Below are 23,029 nucleotides of genomic sequence, written 5' to 3'. Positions count from 1 at the left end.
GGTGCGTTCAGTTTGTGAATTGCCGCGTGTCCTCGGCCTCGCTCCGTTCGCTTCCGCCTCGGTTTATCCTCGTTCGGCAGTGCCCATGATAATCTTTTTGCTACAAGCCTTGATCCTAGACCTTCCTGCCGACTTCACATATTCGTTTATTGATTTATCACTATTATATTAACGTATTTCCTTTCTAGGTATAATCAGCAGAGCGCGCGCTCGCCTTGGCTAAAGTACGTAATTTGAATTATTTATTATTTTTAATTCTTATGGTTATAAAACAAATTTTAAGTTAATATATTTAAAAAAAAATTGATGTAATTGGATGTGCATGAATTTGCGAATTCGATACTTATAGAACAAGTGTTAATTAATAGAACACGTGGCTATAGTAGGCGTGCCGACGTCACTCCAACGGCTCATGAAGGTCATGACGTAGCAGACGCCTAACCATTCTGTCTTGCTATCCGCCGGCCGATTCCTCACGAGGCCAGCTTCATAGCTTGTTAGTGTTGCCAGCACTGTCAATATTAAATCCGACGATAATTTGCATATATTTTACAATTACATTTTTTTACTATATATTATTACTCTTTAATTTAAAATTAACAATTCATAACAATATTTTGTAATTTTAGATAATAATTTAACTTTAATTAGACTTGTATATCACAGGATTAGTATTTTAGTAATGTATTGACACGATACATTTAAAACCGAATACTTTTTAAAAACTTTTTTTGGAAATAACAAAGGTTACTAATTAATGAAATGATATTTCATAATTTTTACAATTATATTATACATGATGTGCCATACTTCAAAGGAACAATGTTAGTGAAACTTCTAAGATTTTGTAACACTATACCAGTCGAAAGAATTAAAGATAAATTTAATCCGATCAAGTACAGCATGATGAGGAACAGAGTACCATTATAACCGTTATCAGAACATGAGGTGATAACTAGTTATCTCAGTATCTGCCAATCAGAACTTATGCAATCATTTCCTGGTGATAATGCGACTTGCTCACCATTGTTCTGTGTATAAAAGTGTTGATTAACATTAAAAAGTTGAGACAGATACAAGAATTTGAAAAAGCGGCTTCTTTGCACACATATAATTTTTTGCTTTGTAATTTTTAATCTACGTTTTTATTACCGATGTTTCCAGGATTGAAATGAACGTAAACATAAAGATGTAAAATGTGATCTTAACATTCCTTGATAAAAATGACATTATGATGTAACATTGTAAAATTTCCTTGATACCAAACGGTTTCTACCGCATGACACTAATTGCGGAAATGGTTTTGCTGATAAGGAAACCGAATAACAAGCTTGGTAGATAAATTTAATTTTAATGTCTTAGATTATAAAAACCAAATAGTTCATCATTATTGTTTGGGAAAACTTGTTAAATTTAATTACTGTAAAAATGATTCTTTGATTTTGTGTTCTATGTCTTCATCGGTATTTAACTTTATCCTCTTTGAATAATTTTATTAATAGTAATTGTCAATCGCGCAATTGTCGCGAATGTGAGCAAACAATCGCGGTGGGTGACGCGAGCGGTCACCTTGCGCGTCCCTGCGCATCTCGGACGAATAGAGGTGGCATTCGCACTCAGTTCCGCGTTGCTTCGCACTTCGCACCACAGCGCGCACAATCTTTATTTATATGTTATACTTATATTGTTCTAAAATAATTACTGTTCAATTGCTACATGCTAGAAGGCTAAGTAAAAACTAACTTAATATAAATGAAGGTTTGAATTTAGAGTTTATATTTAGAGTTGATTTCAATATTAAACGACGATTAATGACGAGCATAACATTTCCCGTAAAGGTCACGGAAGGCGCGCGATGGAGTTTATAAAATTTTCTTATACGCCAGTATAATTCCTTTATGCAGCGGGTGGGAGCGGTATTGATTTCCTCAGTCTACGGCTACGTTCGAAGCTTTTCGTGTATTCGTGTCTTATCTGCGAGGAGCGGTATAAATCTTGGCTCGTTTATATGTCCTTTCCTCTGAAATGGGTAATTCTTGCGATACAGTTTTCCGCATGTGCGGTAAAACTGCTTTGACATTGAGTACCTATTGTTACAAATTACGACGGTCTGCGAGACTGTGACGGCCGACGCAGCCTTGGATGTACAGTATGTTTTATTATTTCGCACGTCACACCTACAAATTGTACTAATGTGTGCGCTCCTCCCATACCCATACATTACAATACAGATTCATACGGATTATTTATAGGGAACGCAGATTTGTTACGTAGTAGTCTGATCCAAATTGTGAATACAAAAGTTATCGTTTAGATTTTATTTGATCAAGTTGATATGTTTATACACTTAATATCTGCAAGGACCTTGAGCGTTTATTAAAAAAAAAACGAAACGTTAGGGGTTTTTCTAAAGAATTATAATGTCTTCGCAAAATCGCTGAACAGAACGTCTGAAGGTCGTCCTTATCCGAGAATAATATCTGTCTTCTTCTATTTTTGACAATTCACGGTCAGAAATATCCCTTGCTTCTTTGATATTTGTTAAATAGTTTTTATCATTAAAAATTCAATTTCTTGTGTTCTTAATAATACTTCAATTTTAACGAATTAAATTAAAACTAATATCATTTAAACTGCGATTCTACGTATATATGTGTAATTGTATAAATATGTGTAATTAATTATTATGTACAAGTAAAATTATTATATCGAAAAAATCGCAAACGTAGTCATGACTATAGTCTAGCCCCTAGACATCCAAGATGGATTTCTAACATTACATTCAACACGTGCATGTGTTGTTGAAATACGTGTGTATAAAGGGAATTATAAGCATTTAATAAAGGCATGTAGCTGTTCGCGTCACTTCTATTGCTTGTGTATCAATAACTACTTATTTGTACAGTTTATAGCTGCAATTTATTTTAATTACTACGAGAATCATTAGTTTAGTATTATAAGCGACGTTAACAAGTTATGTATACCTTGTACTTTAATACTCCCATTACAATTAGATCTCATATCCGTATTTAATGTTGATTATAGTAAACCTGGGAAACATGTACAGTGTTGGTACTGCTTTGTAATAAACTTTATAAATAACTGGTTGATACTCACGACATCGTTCACTTGAAAATATGTAGCCTATGTTACTCAGCGATAACGTAGTTATTTTAAAATCGGCTCAGTAGTTTTTACGTGAATCGAATACATGCAAAAATGCAAAAATACAAATCTTTCCTCTTTATAATATTAGTATAGATAAACCTACATCATCTTATATTTAACCTTTCCAGAAAGCTCTTACAAATATAAAAAAAAAACTTTTGCATTTTGTGAAACACTGTGTAGACTTGTGAGATTGGCACATACTCAAGTGTTATAATGCTAACTTAATGCCTCGGTTGTGTCGTCCTCAGCCCGCGTCTTGTTTTTACCTGCTCCAAGGCTTTAAACAATAGGGCTTAATAGCCAGCCTTACCTTTGTTTGATGTATTTCGAGACGCGATGCACGTCGACCTCGTATTATCCTAAGTGGGGTCCATTATCAAACTTGCCATCTCGTATATAAAAGATATGAAAACTTTAAGTTACTAAACATTAATAATAAATTAATAAAACGTAATTTTGCTGAGGGTGCGTCGTCCCTACAGGAGTAAGATAACGTGGAAATTGTATTATATGTAATTGATCTGAGGGTAATTTAAATATTTTTCAAATAACTACATGCTTGACAGTTTAGGTTGTATCACCGTCGACAGGAAAAGGTTAATAGGACATAGTGCAATAGAATCCAAATATTTTTGTTTTTATTCATTTTTTGTTTTTAAATAATAAATATTTATTTTTATTTGAATTGTGTTAGTGCATTGCACTCGTTACCAACATAATACATAAAAGTGACTTGTTATAAATTTAAATTCAAAGATCTTTTTTGAAGCGAATAACAATAAATAAGAGGCGATGTTTATTCAGCATTGTGCCCAACCTCCGATATCGCAATGCGATTCATTCGCGGCAAATAATCCGTCCTTCAGGCTGCAGTCGAGGACCCTACTGACGGGTCGTCCTCGGGGCGTCTGACTCATGCAATTGTCGTTAAGCGGCCATTGCTCACTCCACTCGCTCAACCCCCTTGAAACGTTCGACGCATCACTAAACCGCTCCTTTATAGAATATACTTCACATTTGACGCATTGTTTTACCTACGTCCTAATTTTAACGCCATTGTTCCTCCATTATTGATTGCAAATGCTGCTGCCAATATTGTTTCACCCGTTATGGCGTTCTGATACAATATAATGAATAATTTAATTATTACATTGGTCTCTTTGTGTTTTCGGGTTACAGAACTGTTGACTTTCAGTGTCAAAAGTGTGACATTTTCACGATTCGATAAAGCCAAGTTGAATGCGTACGGTCGGTCGGTGTCGGTGCGTCATTTAGTCTTGTGTCACTTGATGAAAATGTTAAAATTTAATTTTAAAATAAACATTTGGGTTGAAATATAAATTCCTGCACTATAAACACCAAAAAATAATGCCAGCAGAACATCTATATTGGAATCGTGCTAACAGCCTAATAATTGTCAAGCATCGATTTAGGTTGATCTTAAATTGCAGTCTTTCGAAAATTATTTAAACGGTTCAATGATGCGGGGAATCGTCGCCGAGAGGACTTAAATATAGAAGAGATACTAGCACGTCGGATGACATCTATAATAAGACCGAGAGAGACCGGCGGTAGGTGCTTACGCCGAGATTGCTCAAGCTTTTACGGGTTATTGACTTTTCCAAATGATTCGTCCGTATTTACAAAGAAGGTAACATTTTATTCAAATATATTTTATAGTGTACAATATACGCGTCTTATTTAAATTCAAAGTTATTTCAGTTTGTTCACTTTTCATTTACGCAACGAATATTAACCATACAAGATATCGGTGTTTAATAATTGTAACTGGCCGCCAGATTAACTGAGCTAGTAATAAGGAAGACTATCGTTGTACAAATGAACTTGTCTGATTAAGTTTTATTCCGTATTTATTTATGAGCACTTGTTGTTTCTGTTTTACGAAAGGAAGGTATCTATTCATGGTTAAATGTGGTTTAAAGAGGAAGAACGTCTAGTATTTCTTTGTAAAATAATATTTATTACGTGTTATGTCATAGTAATATAAATCAATATTTATTTGATATCTCCTCTTTGATATGTTTTGTGTTCTATCTTTTACCATCTATTTTTGTTTTGTAAAAATACAATACGTGTTCAAACTACAGTAAAACACTTAACAATATCCAATGATATAACAAAAAGTAAATCGTCGGATATAGAAACTTATCAATGCTTATCGAATGAAAATCTTTGGCCGCGAGCAGGTAGTTCAAGTACACACCCAATATGTTTGTGTGTCAAGAATTTAAAAAAGAGGACAGCTGCTATAGCTCGTCACAATTCGTAATAGTACTATGGTTCAGTAGGATCGAATGTAGGTCGTTCGGGTCGCTCCATTTGCCGCTGTGGCGAATTCGTCCGCCGACCTCGGTGGGACCGTCGCGGGTGATAACTTATCAGTACTCGACTCGCTATGAAAAATTGACCACGTATCGAGACCTACGCGGCACTATACGATTCGGTGAAATAGTATCGAGGTTAGCCGCCGTAACGAACGGCCATGTTTAATGGGAAAAACCTCGACGAACGTCCTTCTGGATTCGTTCTCATTTTTTTTCCGTGGCTATATTTAATCAATATTTCAGCGCTTGGCACGATACTCATGTATTTTATATTTAATAATTACATGCGTACTTTAATACTGTCGTTTATACAGCAATTGAACGTACTACAATAGTTTCCTCATACCATTATTAAGCTCCTAATGTAACGTTAAGTGATATGACAAATAGTGTTATGGTCTTTCTTTTCTATTCCACGCCTCATTTTTGTATGCGACTCTTCCGACCGTTACAAACCCTTGACATTAATATTTATGATTATTGTTCAATGTTTTCCTTTTCATAACATGAATCTTAAAACTACTCCACTCTCAATTTGCCAACTTACTATCAATTAAGATGTAAAAATTTGCTTACATTTTTAACGATTATGCTGACAATGTTAAACGGTCAATTTTATTTACTCTGATAAATGTAAACATTATACAATTAACTTAATTAAGTCACGTATTTTGTTTAACCTATTTAACTTATAACATTTTTAACGGATCACTTGGAAATATACGTTTTTTACATATTAGTCAATTGGAAGTAATTACTTTGATTCTGATATCTTAACTTTTTCTTTAAATTCAGCGAATTTTTATAACATGCGCTGAAAAATCTGTGACATACTTTGAAGCGCACCTGCAAAAAGGTAACCTTGGCCTAAAGGGCAGCGCGATGAGTATGTTGTTTCAATAGTTAACTAGGCTGATTACGTTATCATTCACTCATTTTCTAAAAATGTCCCATCGAGTATAAAATGATATTGAACTATACGCTAATAAAACAAATATTTATGGATTACATTTAACACACAAAGAAAAGAAATGCATTAATAGGTATAATATATATGTTTTTATACCCTGAAGTCTGTGCACGTATGAGTTAAGGAATCTAGTCAATTGTAGGTGGCACCACCACTGATCAGTGAGACCTCGATTGCGTACTAAATCAACCGGTTTCGGGGTCGGTTAGGTTCCTTTGTGGGCAGTTGTAGGGGTGCGGGCACACGCGGGCCGCACAGCCGTCGCCGCGTGCGCCCGAACAAAGCGGCGCACGTGAGCCGCGAGCGGATGCAGTGCGCCGCTGATGAAACTGACACAGATTCTAACGCGTATTTGGTAATCGAAGTTCGTGAAAGTCTCGTTCGCAGGACGGCAATATCTCGCGTATCGTACCGCGTCCCACTTCGCCGCACCGTCTGTCGACATTCGACGACACCGAAACCCAAAACCGAGAAAAGATCACTTTAAATAACGTTAAATCTCTTCTCTCGACGAATCGTCATTGTTCGTGAACGGGCGCGCGCGTAACTGGAACGAAAATTGTGCTCTCGTCCCAGTTTTAGGATGCGAAACTGCGATCGACGATTGGCGTGTTGCGATATTGTTACATTTCGCCTTGCATTCAATTCCATGTGAAGTTGCAAGATTTCACCTTTGGGCCACTGGGTCGCTTGTAACTTTTAATAGTCCTCTTCATTCTAACATTTGTTGCTCTAATTTAAGTACAGCGTTCGAAGGATTAAAAATACATACAAAATAGATAAATAGATAAGTCATTATCTTTTAACTTAACCTTAAATGTTTTGTTGCGTATATTCTTGGTCGTCTATACTTGTTGGAGCGTCTATGCTTTCTATATACATTGACAAACTAATTACAGTGTTGAAACATACTTTAGTTAGTTAGTAATCTTATTATTTTATGTTTAGAAGTATAGATGTAGAACAAATAAGTGAGATGATCGGTAAGTGTACAAAATGGTATGTCCATATTTAGCCACACGGTATTGTAGGTGATTATTACGTTGTTTACTACAGGGTTGATGGTATGGTGTGAAGGCATGAATAGCATTGTGTGTGCGCTTGTTGCAGGCTCGGGTCGGGCAGCGAGTGCGGCGGCGCGGGCCCGGGGGGCGCGGCCGCTCCGCAGTCGGCGCGCGTCACGTCCAACGGCGCCGGCGGCATGGCGGTGAGCCGCGTGCCCAGCCCGCTGCACGACGGCAACACGCCCGTCGCCGAGAATTGGTGCTTTACACAGGTATGACGCACTGACCATACCCACACCAGCGGCGACACCAGATTACACAAAAAACTATATCTAAACCTGGCTTAAAACTACCTGTCATAGCTTGACATGTACTTAATCACATGAATCGGTCATGATACTACCGGTTGGTTGTACTGCAGGAACTCTTCTGTATATAGTAGAAAGACGAGGTGAATCAATTAAAAAGCAAGTTGGTTATTTTTTTAAAATCGCAACGACGTATATAAAGTAGTTTAATAAATGATATATCTGGACATTCATTTAAATAACCTAATACATATTTATAAATTACAATTGTTATAAAGCACAAGCTCAGACTGCAAACTTGTCTTTGTGCATTTTAACATGCACGTCAGTATTAACCTTGTTGTAATATATGTATATTAAGGTAAATCCGTAATTAAAGAGTGATGTATTATTGTTATAAGGTTGTAAAGTTAAATTAATATTAAATTTGATGAACTACAGGAACATTAAAGTTATATCCTTCAGTAATACAAATTCAACCTCAACCGATTAATGTGAATTGGTTTAAAACATTCACCAAATTTGTTTTGACATTGGTTGCACCTTTTGTGTTATAATCCAGGAAGGTTAATTAAATTGAATGATAAAAAAATATAATATTTTAAGAAAATGAAGCATGAAAAAGAATGGAAAAATTATAAGGTACCCTAAAAAACTAAATGAAAGCAATTGCAAAGAGATTTTCGCAATACTAAGATGGAGGCTTGGTGACTTTGCTACGGTGATCTATTTACAAAACAACGATATGACCTTCCCTTGCTCATTATTATCAAGATACTTCCTATATACAGCGTACGAAATTAATAAAACTATCATCCTTGACCTCGAAGCTTTGCATTGACAACTAAACAGCTTCATCAACTTTGAGAGATCGTAAACCTCAATGTTTCGTCTTGTATCGATCACGGCGACCTCTATCGCCTTTGCTTCGGCCGCGACTTTATTACTAAAATGTGATTAATTTTATATTTATCAGACATCTATGTATCTACAATATTATTTTTATTTGACCCTTAAACTTCAAAACATCGTAAAAAATGCGTTGATATTAATATACTTGCATCAATCCTAAATTAAAATTACCGTAATTTCAGTTTGACTTTTATTAGAAGGCAAAGAACCTTGGTAGATCAGAATAGTCTACTGAATACTGCACATAGTTCATCTCAAAAGTATACTATTCACAAGCAGCAATATAATTGTTTTAAATTTCCTTGCCAATATGTATTATCTGTTACCGCTTTTGTAAGGTAACTATACTGGAGAGGGGCGGAATGATAATTCCGTCGGCGACGGCCGTTATCGTTGAACTTGAAATAAACTCGCTGATTGTGCTAATATGAAAATCAACGAGGAAGTAGTTGACGTACGTAATACGTGTGTGATGTTCGAACGCTAGAAGGTGAGTCTCGCTGGCGCAGTGTTTGCGGTGGGCAACAGTGACGCGACGTGACCGACGGCGTTGCGAGGCGACATTGCTAGCCGTTTTATGTATTATGACACTGCCAACTGCCGATATGAGAGTATTGATCGTGCACACACAATGGCAAATAAGCACGTTTGTTAATGCTATTTAAATGTTTAATTATTAAAATGTCTAGAATCAGCAATAATAATAATTTTAATGTTGCTTCATTGGTTTACTGCATTTTATATAAACTTTGTGTTAAGTTTTTCGGATTAATTAAATATACAGGTTTTTAAATATGCATCAAGAATGCAACAATTTTTGAAGACAGGCGTTACATCGAACTGTTTGTAATCAATAGTAGGCATGTATATTCTTTCGTTATTTTTTGAAAGTGTAATTGGTAGAGGTGAAGTGATACGCGTACTTTTGCAATCACTACGGTGAAATTCACGTACAGTGCGACCGGTTGTTTCGTCGAGGCCGAATTGTATTATTGCGTTCAACCGTTCAACATTTGTTTCCTGATGTACGCTCGAAAAATCAGAACGACCGTTGAACGACTTAGCCGTCGACCCGGTATTACCATTTTTGTGTACTTTTTGCCCAAAAAAATCTATTTAGTTCACTAAAATTAACGGTAAAGTTTGAGTTGGAGGCGTCGACACGGCCGTGCTGGTTATTGAGGCCTCGGTTCCTCGGCTCAGGTTTCCGATTTTAACGTGTCGCTGTCAATTCTAAAGAAGTGAATGTTACTTTCTTACAATTATTCACCAGTATATAGATGCCACCTTTATGTCAAAGAGAGCGATTCTTTACCTATAAGTAGACATGTAAAACCGACAACTTTTGCTTAATGGGTGTAAGTGATATGAGCCACGTACCGCGTTTGTTTCATAAAGAATGATTGCGCTAATGGTGTTCTTTATTTAGGAAATAAAGTTTACTTTAAAACAGCGATGAAACATCCGGATCAATGAGGAACTTCACTTCTATTATCCATTAGAAATTAACTTGTGTAAGTGATTGCGCAATGTTCTACTAACAATTCCTTGTAAGTCTCTTGTGATGGAATGTGGTCATTACACGTGATCCTAGAGCTTGCTACTCCACGTGTCTTTGTTGTGGATACAATGCACGTTGTACTGTTTTGCGTCAATATCAGATTTCTTGCTGACGCCAGTTGCACGCTCGTTAACATTCATCGATATTCCTTTATCGTTAATACAGCCAGCGTCTGTACAATACTATGCAGCAAATGTACATATACTCCTGTCGCTAATATGACGTGAGTTAAATTTGATAAGTCAAAGAGACCAGTTTAGTTGTTTTGCAATATATTTCAAGTTTTCTATAAAATTGGAATAAATATTAAGGCGGGTTTTAGTGAAAAATTCCCTTATCCCTTTCACGAAACTTGAATCGTGCGCATAAAAATCCACAAGTTTTAATATGATGAGTAGAATTGTAAGTAGTAAAAAAAATATATGTGTTTGCACAAACATTAACCTTGACTGAGAATCAAACAAAGATCACTCAATACCCAGACACAGACAAACGATCGTTAAATTGTGACAATTTCAGTAGTGAGTCTCAATTGTCGCTCACTGCGTACGGAGTGGCTTAAATATTTGAAAGGAAATATTAGTCACACATCTAGTTGGAACGAAGGTTTGGAATTCGCGAGCGTTATCTGTAAGGTGCGTCCATAAACGTGCGGGGATGATGCGGTCGGCCTTGCGGCGGGTCGGTGACCGGGCGAAGACCCCAGCAGCACCGCAAGCCCGCAGCCCGCAAGCCAAGCAACGGTCGGGGGCAACGACCAGCGGACGCTACCACTATTCCTCATGACCCCTACGGCCCAAGCGCCCAGCTACCTACGATGCGACCGCCACATTTTATACCTTGTTGTGTGCAAGTTCCACACACCACTTAATTCTGACGAAATATGTATGTACGCACAACTTGTGCATGTTACTGATTTAGTAAGGAACTTTACGGGCATATATAATGTACTTTACTTTAAAGACACTTGATTGAAATTCTATTTGTAGCTGCAACGCAATACAAGACAGATAAGTTAACAAATTGATAACTAAATCTACAAGGGCGATATTTGCATAAGATTTATACATTCGCTATTACGCGGTCGATAAACATAAATCTGTACAATACAGCTGGCCTTGGATCATGGAATGATTAAAAAATTTATTAGTCATAAATTTTGTGTTAACGCATGCTTAGCGTCTCTTCCGTGGTAGTCTTTAAATAATTTGCTAGAAGGCGTATGTTGCTATAAAGTTTTTATTTAGTGTATTAGATGAAACAAGTTTTAAAATCGGAAGATATTTCGCTAAGCTTTTGTTTTGCGAAATAAGCTTATACCTTCCAGCATTATTTATGCGCTTCCTGCGTCCGGCCGCTTCGAGGCTAACCTTAATTTTCATTCTGTACTTTTACTTATGATTGCCAACCTTGCTGGGAACACAGATTGTAAATAATCAGTTACGTTTTAATTAGTTTTAACGAAAGTTTTAATGAAATAATGTTTGGATTTAGACATTACCAATACTTAGAAACTACTTAAAAATATCTTGTTATAAAAAGTGGGAGACTACAACGTTCTGTGAGAGGTTTTTAACATAATAATTACAAATAAATTAACAATACTATTATTGCTTCTTTTAAAATAGTTGTCTTGCATACTTTTATATGTATTTAAATATGTTCATCTCTTTGTTTCAGGTGAAAGTGGTGAAGTTTAGTTATATGTGGACAATAAACAATTTTAGTTTTTGTAGAGAAGAGATGGGTGAAGTGTTAAAATCATCGACTTTCTCGGCCGGTGCTAGTGACAAATTAAAATGGTGTCTTCGTGTAAATCCAAAAGGACTCGACGAAGAGAGCAAAGACTACTTATCATTATATTTATTATTAGTGTCGTGTAACAAATCTGAAGTGCGGGCAAAGTTCAAGTTCTCGATTCTAAACGCGAAGCGAGAGGAGACCAAGGCGATGGAGTCGCAACGCGCATACAGATTCGTCCAAGGCAAAGATTGGGGCTTCAAAAAGTTTATTAGAAGGTGAGCTTTGATTATTTTTATACACATTATTGATTTCAATATCAGATTTTAGAAAATATAGTAAATAGAATTGCATGATAGATGATAAAAATGTATGTGCATTCCAATACTTGTCCATTTAGTACGTTTTTTATACTGATTTACTCATATTTACACTTCACTTCTTCACGTCAATAATTCAATATGGTCAAACAATACCTACGATTGCGTCCACAGTTGGATGAAGCCGGAAATATGTGCGTTCCTTCTATGGTACTATGAACGGCACTCCTCATATGCCACAATAACATTATGTCATCGACATTTATCCTTATGCGATGGACCGCACTGTGTAATTACTCTACAAATACCATATGTTATGGATATCTTTTGAATGGTCACAAGCAACAAATCGTAATTGATAAGTTTCAGTACATCTAGCATCTAAAGTGTCGGTAAGTCTGTCATCGTCTAAGTGGTTGTAAGAGTACTTCATTATCGAAAGTCATGTCGCATAATTAGCTGCTGTCATTGATATCACATGAATTGGACTAAGTTTATTTCAAACTGGCTGTTGCTCGCGACTTCGTCCGCGTGAAATTAAAAAAGTATTTTATATTATATTATGCACTGATAACGTAGCTTTTTAATGGTAAAAGAATTGTTGAAATCGGCCCAGTAGTTTTTGAGTTAGTTTAGTATATACAAAATACGAATTTATCGACTCCGTCCACCTGGAAATCTATATCCTCTACATCCATGCCATATTTCATCGAGATCCGTTCAGCAGTTTAGGTTACAAACAATAACAAACATCCATCCATTTAAACTTTGGCATTTATAATATTAGTAAGAGATAGAGGTATGTTTATAATAGAAGCAAGATATATGTCCAAGAGCTGTTCCAAATTGTGTCTCTGTAACCATTGTACCATGTTAATAAGGAAATAATGGGTATTTATTTATCTTAATTGTGTATGCTTTACAGAGATTTCCTACTGGATGAAGCAAACGGCCTGCTGCCGGAGGATAAGCTGACGATATTCTGCGAGGTGTCGGTGGTGGCCGATAGCATCAACATCAGCGGGCAGAGCAACGTGGTTCAGTTCAAGGTTCCCGAGTGCCGGCTCTCTGACGACCTCGGCGCGCTCTTTGACAACGAGCGATTCTCTGACGTCACGTTAGCCGTCGGTGGCAGGGAGTTCCAAGCGCACAAAGCCATATTAGCAGGTCAGTTAACTATCAATAATCACAGTAATCGTTTCGATTCTAGATTTTAACTGTATGCACAACGACGTTAAGAATAGTAGATATCCTACAAAATACACTGACGATCTTGTCAACCTTTAGAGAATCAACGTTAGAAATGGTAGAAACTCAATAATTTCTTTGTTCTCTGTTAACGCTATCAAGTAGACAATGAATTCTGGCATATCCTAAATAATATTTAAAGATAACAGACATAGGTCTAATCACTTAGATTTATTTTTGTGTTATACTTTTCTATATCGTGACGCATGACCTCCTTCATTTGATTTGGCTTTCTCCTCGTCATCGGGGACGTATTTTTCTAAATATATTGCCCTTGTTACGTATAAATAACTATGTTACATTAAGGCCTATATAACCTAACCTTAATCTAGATCCATATAAAAATCTAGTCTAAATGTTAAGTCGTTTGGTTTATTGGATAAAACGGGACATTGTTTGTAGACTAGGGTAATTTATGTCGAGTTTTAATTTATTACATTTAGTTATCGTTTAATTTAATAGCACTATATTTACTATTGTCATAAGAATTTTAAAAAGCCAGTAAAAATCTTACTTTTTACTTATGTTATAAATGCGAAAATTTAAATGGATGGATGTTTGTTAGAGTTTGTAGTCTAAACGGCTGAACCGATTTCGATGAAATTTGGCATAGATGTAAAAGAAAGTCTTCAAGAACACAAGGGGTTCTCACTTTTTCTTTTAATTCCTCGCGGAAGGAGTCGCCGGCGAAAGCTAGTAGTATATATTTCTTACTACAAAAGTATTTGTGTTGTGAAATGAATACAGAAGTTATGTGAGCATTTGATGCGCATTCAAAGATACTAACGGTTACAATGTTAAATGGTTGTTTGTTGTAACTGTACAATAAATACTGCGGAAAATGAAGTGCGCAGTAACGATTATTAATACGCTGACACATTGTTAATTTTAGATACCTACGCAGTACGTGCTAGATAACACTGAATCCATAAACGGGTTAACGCGTACGTGGAAATAACGCTTAACGCTCTTAATTTAACACGATTAAACAAACACTATAAAACGTTCCACTTCTCCATATTTGTTAATACTGATTAGTATTAAAGTTTACTGATATACTTATAGCAATATAAAATAACTGTTACTCGATACTTCGTCAGCGTAAAATTAAAAAAAAAACAATAGCTTATTATTACTCAACTTTACTTATTACTTATTACTCAATGATATGTAGCTTTTTAATAGTGAAAGAATTTTTGAAATCCTCCCAGTTGTTTTTGAAATATTTCAATACAAACAAAAATACATATTCCTCTTTATGATATTATATTATAGAATAGAGTATAAATAATGACGATAAAACACGAAAATTCATATATGTACTTATTACTATTTAAATAATAATAACTATCTAGTGTTTGTAATGGTTTCCATAAAACAATAGTGCCCTTTAACCTTGTTAATGTACTTCCTTATCAGTGTGCTTAGTTATTTCATGTAATGTTAATATGGGAAAGGAATTTGTTTATTGAGTCAATCTAGTCATAAATAAATCTACAATATGTTCGTATATTGATGTGAAATTTGGTACAAATTATTAGCTCTGAGCTACAATTTAATGCACGAGATATTGTATATCCAAGATGCCGCTACAAAATGTCGAATTTTTAATTTTTATACCAATTAATTTATGTTTTTATTTATTAAAATTAACTGGTCAATGTAATATTTCAGCCCGAAGTCCTGTGTTCGCGGCGATGTTTGAACACGAGATGGAAGAGAGAAAAAGAAATAGAGTGGACATCACGGACGTGGACCACGAAGTGCTGCGCGAGATGCTGCGCTTTATATACACAGATCGAGCGCCCAATTTAGACAAAATGGCCGATGATCTATTAGCCGCAGCCGACAAAGTACGTATACAAAAGTATTTATTCGTATTTATTCAATTTTTGACAAATTTTACCACCACATAAGGTTTTTTTTATTAAAAACTTTTATTGAATAAAAAAAAATGAAAGTTTATTGGGGCTCCGTCTGCTGAACTAATTATAACAACTGTGTTTTTTAGCACGACATTCTCTTATCTATTATCATATTTAATTAAAAGTAAGTTAAATTTAAATTGTTATTAATATTGTTTTCAGTACGCGCTGGACAGATTAAAAGTGATGTGCGAAGAGGCGCTGTGCCTCAGCCTGTCGGTGGAGACGGCGGCCGACACGCTCATCCTGGCAGACCTGCACTCCGCGGACCAGCTCAAAGCGCAAACCATCGACTTCATTAACACGTCAGTCCTTTTGCTCTATGTTATGTCTATGGTTTATCATATCTATATTTCTATACTAATATTGTAAAGCGAAAAGATTTGTATTTTTGTATGTATTGCAATGATTCAAAAAGTACTGGGACGATTTTAAAAATTCGACATTAAAAAGTTTTCACTGAGTAACATCGGCTATATTCCTTGTGGACGTAGTCGCAAGCAAAAGCTAGTAGTGAATATGTTTACTGGTCCATTGACATAACTGTTCACTTATGTATGTGTCTCTTGATGTCGAACTCTAGTCTAGTTCACCAATGAGCAAAGTATTTATTTATGCAGATGATATGCTTTGCATTTCATATGTATATGTTCAGCTGTTTTAACATTTTTTTAATGAAATTAGAAATTAAACTGGTATTCAACCAACATACGTTCTTTAAAATCATGTAAAATATTAATCTTTAAAGATTTTTTTTTTATTTGCAAATCGATAACTGTATTAGGTAACTGGTTTGGGTAATAAATCTTACTAATATATAAATGCGAAAGTTTAGATGAATGAATATATGGATGTTTATTAGAGTTTGTAGTCTAAAATACTAAACAGATCTCGATAAAATGGCATAGATGTAGAGGATGGTCTGGAAGAACACAAAGGTTACGTGTTTTTTTTTTAAATCTACGGACGACGTCCCGGGCGACAGTTAATAAACGTGTATTTTAGTATTTATGTATATTCCAGGAGTCACGCGACGGACGTGATGGACACTGCGGGATGGAAGAACATGATATCGTCTCACCCGCACCTGATAGCGGAGGCGTTCCGCGCGCTCGCCACGCAGCAGCAGCAGATCCCGCCCATCGGCCCGCCGCGCAAGCGCGTCAAGCAGGCGTAGGCGCTGCGCGTAGCACCAACATGCTAGCGCTACACGTAGCCGCATCAACATGCTAGCGCGCTACACGTAGGCGCAACAACATGATAGCGCGTTTCCTTCGGGCGTAGGCGTGTTACACGTAGGCGCTCTAATGTGTTAGCGCGCTTCCTTCAGGCGTAGAGCGCTACACGTAGGCGCGCGAACAACATGCTAGCGCGCTACACGTAGGCGCACGGAGATATGCTAGCGCAATTCTCGTGACCGTGTAACATACAAGCGCGCACCCTGCCGACGTAGGCGCACGAACATGCCAGCGCGCTCCCTTCAGGCGTAGGCGCACGCGCAATACCAAAGACAACCGTCGAATGCGGATTGAAGGTACGATCAGAAGTGCGAGTGAATTGATCGCTGCAGACTGCTCACAGACGAAATTGATCCTTGTCAAACCAATATATCCTAATGTAGAAAGAATTTATTTGTCATTGATGCAATAATTAGATAATTTTTAATCATTGACAGTATGATTAAGTCGCTATTAATATGATGGAATTTATTACACCGCAATGTATCTGTTGGGAATGTCATAGCACAGTGTATATTGATTTGACATTGATTTGTGTTTTAGCTTGTTTTGTCAGTTGTACAATGTAAAGTCGCACTACAAGCACGAGCAGTGTGTCCGTGTGTCAGAGTGTCCGTGTGTCAGTGCAGGAGGGACTCGTCCCTTTCATTTACTATGATTGATCTCAAGGCGATATTCGATCCTAATATTTTTTGTCGTTTAATGGTACCGCTTTTAAATATTGTGTTATGAAGCTGAACGCTTTTTGTGCGTTGTAGTTTTAGGCTCGGTTTATAATTAATTATAATTTACGTATGTCGTTTCTGTGAATGTTCTCTTACGGTTATTTTAAATGTAAATTATTGATATCTATAATAGAATGGAATCCTCGTTAATAATTTCAGAATGAAATAAAAATATCATCAATTATTGGCAAATTTTTATAAAAAAAAAAACTAGTTTCATGTAAAATATAATTCTTATCGTGAGGACAGTTGATATTTATCGGTCCTGTATGTGTAATGTTGAGAGGTAGGACCTTTTTAAGTAGCACATTTGGTCGTATGTGAAAGTAGCACGGTTATTGAATGCAATAAATCTATGTAAAGTTGTGTCACACGGCTTAGTTTGGAAGTGTCCGACAAGGATTAAGTGTTGGACCAAAAACTATCCCGACATGGGCCTTAAATCACTACAAACGCTCAATTCTGACGTTTTAACTGAATAGTTAAACTATCCAGTTAAAATATTGCCTACATAACCAATTGAAACTAAATTGAACAGTTCAACTCTTCAGTTAAATATCAGTTAGAATTGAACATCTGTAGCAGGTTTTACAATAACATCAAATGTCATGTCCAAAGTACATACACAGCAATAATAAATGAAATATAAATTATTTTATTAGTCACTGTTTTTCAGACTGTTATAGTCTGCTTAGGTATAGTACTATGTAATTAATTTTCTCGACAAAATGTTGCCATGCCTAATGGTTTCTTGTCTTTGGACGTGTATTTGTTGGAGCGGCGCGCCGTGTGACGTGTAGAAGTTGTAGGCGACTCGAGTGTTATAAGTATAATGAAATTGTTGGTGTTGTATATAGAGGAGCTACGATCCCACCATTATAATATTTCTAAGTACTAAATTGTAAGTGGTATCACAGGTGACACCATTCTAATAATATTGTATCTATAGGTGTTATTCCAATGAATTATTGTGATTTTTCTTACAAATTCCCATAGGTTTTAACACACGATGCTTTCAGTTTTCAATGAATTGTAAATTGCCTTAATTTAAAAATGTTTATAGATACTTTTAAAAAAAATTCTTCATTGGTTTTTGCTTACTTTCTTTCTTTACGACATGCGCTAGTCGAATTGATCAGTTAACGTAACATTGCTCAGTGTTTCATTTTGATATCTCATTCTAAATACGTGTCGACTAAATAACTATCTATTCCTATTAAAACGTCTCACTTCCCTCATATTCTAAAATAAAATATTAGATATAATAATACCCAACATTAGTAATAATATACGGTGGCCAATAAAAGTAATAATATTTATAAAATACCATTTTATACCCACTTCCCGTTTACATAGCTGGCAAATGTTGTCGTGTAATATGATAGTTACAAAAACAATTGTCAGAAATATTAACTGTGATTTTCGAAATTGTCAATAAGTTGAGCAAATAAACGAAAAGATATAAAGTTGTATATTTTATTTTTATATAATACTTTCCCAAGGCCTCTAACCTGTAAGTATTCCATAGAAGCATGTTGGAGAAGAAAATAAGTCTGTTGATAACCATATTTTCTCTTTAACACTTTTTGGCCACGATCCTAAGCCGATGCCTGTCCCAAACCCAAGCTGTAACACCCTTTGGGCTATATCATGCTAACGAAACAACAAGCATTTTGTGGGAATTCGCTTGGGTATAATGCGCGGTAAGGAAATGTAAGGACTGTCGCCCAACTGCAGAGTAAATGTGTTCAACTCGAACTTATAAGTAGAGCTGTACAACAATCTAGCTACCGAATATTAAAACTGCACCTTTATGGGGATAATATTGAAACGGCGACATGCATTAGCGACTTAGATCATTTCTTTAATTTTAGAAAAAGCGAAAAAATTTATGAATTTAACTATCCTAAAAAGAAATCTAAAAAATTACTTATGTTTTCAAATTAAGTAGTTCATCTTTTATAAGTTTTATTTTTATTTGTATTTTAAAAAGGTTAATTTATAAATTAAGCTTGTGTAATCTTTCTTTTGCTCTATTTCTCTCTGCCAATTCCTTTATACTCTACATTTCTAATGGCAACATACAGTAATGTCAATGTCACTGTCATAAAAGTGTTTTTAAATTACCGCTTTAGCGGCTACGAAATGAGATATTTTATATATTAATAAACATATTAAACAAGTGAAGCTACTCAAAGGAGAAACACATATTTAAATTATAATACAGAGATGCAGAGTAGAAATCACCTTAGGTTTTCTTCAGGAACTGAGGATAGTTTAGTCGAAGGTATACATTTGGTATCTTGGTACTATTTGGTATCTTAATTTAAAAAAATAAAGTATTAATTTATTAATTATATGCAAACTTTATAGATAAAGTTCGACAAAATGCAGCCGGAACACCCAAACGAAGTACAAGAATAAGGAACAAGCCAAAAAAATATGGCGATATGGAGTTAACACCGACCAAAAGAAGAAGCCTTATAGAGTGCGAAAGTTCTGAAGAGGATGATGTTAAAAGATCATGTATAGAAAAACCAACAGGTAAATATTAACAGTTAATAAGAATTGTTCTCCTATTAAAGGCATTTATTTTTTAAAGTCACAAATTATTATTTTACATTTTGATGTTAAAATTTATTTTATAGCTTTATTCTGCAGTGACGACGTTGATGGGCAAGATATATTTAAGTTTAAATCACGACACACCAAGAATGATCTACAGAACATAGTAAAGTCAGCTGTAAACTCCCCAATGATGACTCCTAGCAAGTCTAGAACTGCACTACTTAGTGGTGCTGAAGCTACACCAAGACATGTCACAGATATTATGAAAAAGAGTAAGTTTACATTAATCTTCTAAGTTACTATTTTGTATCACAGGTTAACTATTATTTTGGCTATTCATTATTTTGATATTAATGCCAGTAATGGTAATGTTTGCAACTTTCTAACCTGATTTATTTTCAATCTAAAACAGTCACTATCTACCAATACATTTGTAATGAAAATATGTACATAAATGGCTTGTAGAAAGTTAAAACTGTTGATCAATTGCTAATTGCAATAATTTAATACTAGCTTATGCAGGTAACTTCATCTGCACAGTCAAAAAACAAAATTAAGTAGCCTAGGTCTAGTCTAGTCTAGTGTAGTCTAGGCGTTTAAGCCGATTCAGATTTAATTTCTAACAAACATCTATCCATCACATTTTTTTTTATAACATAAGCAAGCAAATGAGCAAGCGGCCACCTGAATCCACAGAAGTAGAATGTAACTGCTGTCCATAAACATCTGCAATTGCAGATGCATTGCCTACACTTCATCGACGGTAGAGGAGACACACATAAAGAGAATTTTTCCTCTTCCTATGCGCCTCAAATCAAATCCACTTCCCCTTCCCATCTTGTCCTTATAAGAAAAGGGTGGTAAAGAGAAAGGGACTTAATTAGGCCGCCGGCACCACACTCATCAGATGAAACACGGAATTGCTTCCATTTCACGCCGGTCTTATGTGTGGTCATGGTATTACACCGGGCATGCCGGCCCCGCAGTGATAAGATGTTAAAGCGGGCATTACCACATTTATAATACTAGTGAGAATCATGTTCAAAACACATGTTTTAATTATAAATATTTCTGTTCCAGGAATAAAGAGAGAAGTAGAAAGTGAGAGTTCAGAGAGTGACTTCTCAGATGGGAGCAGCAGTGATTTTGTACCTGACAAGAGTTACGAAGAGGTATAACCAATCATATTATAAATTTAATTATGTATACTCTTAATTTGTCTTTAGTAAATTATAATTATTGTTTTGTCCATTTACAAATATTTTTTACAACAACTATAACAATGATCTAGGCTTCTGCATGGTTCACAATATGGCAGGATTTGAACTCTGAGCATGTGATGAAATGTCCATACCCTTAACCATTCCACACCATCTGTGTTTAAATAAATGATAATTTGCACATAAATATTATTGAAGAAACTATTTGTTTAAGTAAAATAGTTTGTATATTCCCCAAGACTTGTAAGAAATTTTGAATAACAATTTTATTTTCTTTAACTGTTTAATGTTTAACTTTTGCCCACGACTTTGTCTACATTGAATTTAAAATAATTTAGTAAGTAGTGTATATGTTCTTCCAGACTAAGTTCTACATCTGTGACAAATTTAAGATTCTTTGAACAATTCTGGAGATACCTACTAACATCCATCTATCAATCTGTACTTTCACATTTATAATATTAGTAAGATACAATTTTTAACTTTTTCAGTCTGATTCATCTGCGTCAGAGTCTGCTGGAGAGGAAAGTGATGAAGAAAATGTTAAGAGTCCTTTACATTCACCACAAAAAGTGCAAATTGCAAAGAAGGATAATAGGACAAGACCAAAAGATTCTGAATATGTTGTTACTCCTGATAATTACTTCTTGATGCATTCCAGTAAAAAGGTATGTGAAAAATTCCTCTTAATTTTTATCTAAAGAAATTTAAATTAAACACCTTGCTCCTAATTCACTTATTTCTTAATAAAGCTAGGTTGAGAGAGAAAGTAAGAATATAAGCATGCAGTTCCCATGCAGTGTCAGATATTATAAAAAAAAATATTCATTATTTTTCATAAATCTTAAAATTTAAATGACAATAAATGCCTTTGCCATTAGCTAACAATCATTGTTTCCATAGCTATCTTGCTTCTTTGTTGCTATTTGCTTGTCCTTTTTGTCCCTTTCTTGCAAGTTGATATTTTTCAATTTACTCATTCCCTGAATTAAATAGCTTGGAAACATTTAGCCCATAGTGTGATAAGTGTAAGGCTTTTAATAAATGAAAGGATTATTCAAAAATATGTTGTGATTGGTGACATTTGTATGTGGATATGCATTTAGATAGACCAAAAATATTAAGATTATTTCATGTTTTCTAATTATATTTTCAGATAACAACATCAGATCACACACTCGCTAGACTTAAAAATATGAACTTAAATGATGAAAATGAATCAATTTATATATCAAAAGAGCATGAGGAAAGAATAGCTGATTTAGTACAATCATATGAGCATCTATTTGACAGATGGTTATATGTTTTGAGTGAGGATTTTAATGTTATTTTGTATGGAGTGGGCTCCAAGCGATGTGTCTTACAACAGTTTCAATCCCAGAAGCTCAACGACCAACCTTGTATTGTTGTAAATGGATTCTTCCCGAGTTTAACAATCAGAAGTATACTGGAAACGATAGTTATAGATTTGCTAGAAAATTCCAGAGTACCTTCAAATATTGGTGATACAATTGATTTAATCGATTGCCAGCTATCGGAGAATAATGTGGATTTGTTCCTGATTGTACATAATATAGACGGAGATATGCTACGTAACTCGAAGTCGCAAGCGGTGTTGGCGAGTTTGGCGCAGTTAAAGAATGTTCACATGATTGCAACTATTGATCATATTAATGCACCACTCTGTAAGTATTATTTTTTTTGTAATGAAAAAAATTACAAATAATTTTAAATTGCACCTGGTATCAAAAATAAAATGTGCAGAATAGTGGTA

At 35.2% G+C, this 23,029-nt stretch overlaps 2 protein-coding genes across 8 annotated transcripts in view; both read left to right on the top strand.

Moving 5' to 3' along the window:
• LOC106103665 (protein roadkill) overlaps positions 1-18,933 on the top strand; it is a 38,439-nt gene extending 19,506 nt beyond the window's left edge. For 3 of the 7 annotated variants that reach the window (XM_013283486.1, XM_013283485.1, XM_013283484.1), the window contains 6 exons: positions 7,597-7,762; positions 11,952-12,289; positions 13,257-13,498; positions 15,254-15,432; positions 15,667-15,809; positions 16,528-16,681. In XM_013283486.1, coding sequence (XP_013138940.1) covers positions 7,688-7,762; positions 11,952-12,289; positions 13,257-13,498; positions 15,254-15,432; positions 15,667-15,809; positions 16,528-16,681 — 1,131 coding nt within the window. In that variant the 5' untranslated portion in view covers positions 7,597-7,687. Of the gene's footprint in view, positions 1-188; positions 225-4,518; positions 4,823-7,596; positions 7,763-11,951; positions 12,290-13,256; positions 13,499-15,253; positions 15,433-15,666; positions 15,810-16,527 lie in introns of those variants that run through there. The other 4 variants (XM_013283488.1, XM_013283487.1, XM_013283482.1 and 1 more) reach the window with 3 other exon arrangements.
• Positions 18,934-19,555: 622 nt separating this feature from the next.
• Positions 19,556-23,029, top strand: part of LOC106103481 (origin recognition complex subunit 2) — a 5,193-nt gene continuing 1,719 nt past the window's right edge. The window contains exons 1-6 of the mRNA XM_013283262.1: positions 19,556-19,754; positions 19,841-20,011; positions 20,116-20,307; positions 21,116-21,207; positions 21,747-21,923; positions 22,412-22,963. Of these exons, the coding sequence (XP_013138716.1) occupies positions 19,697-19,754; positions 19,841-20,011; positions 20,116-20,307; positions 21,116-21,207; positions 21,747-21,923; positions 22,412-22,963 (1,242 nt within the window). The 5' untranslated portion in view covers positions 19,556-19,696. The remainder of the gene's footprint in view (positions 19,755-19,840; positions 20,012-20,115; positions 20,308-21,115; positions 21,208-21,746; positions 21,924-22,411; positions 22,964-23,029) is intronic.

This window comes from Papilio polytes, unplaced genomic scaffold (assembly GCF_000836215.1).
Source record: "Papilio polytes unplaced genomic scaffold, Ppol_1.0 DF823731.1, whole genome shotgun sequence".
Lineage (NCBI taxonomy): Eukaryota > Metazoa > Arthropoda > Insecta > Lepidoptera > Papilionidae > Papilio > Papilio polytes.
The sequence above is the reverse complement of the archived record's forward strand: the minus strand, read 5'-3'. Positions and strand labels throughout refer to the sequence as shown.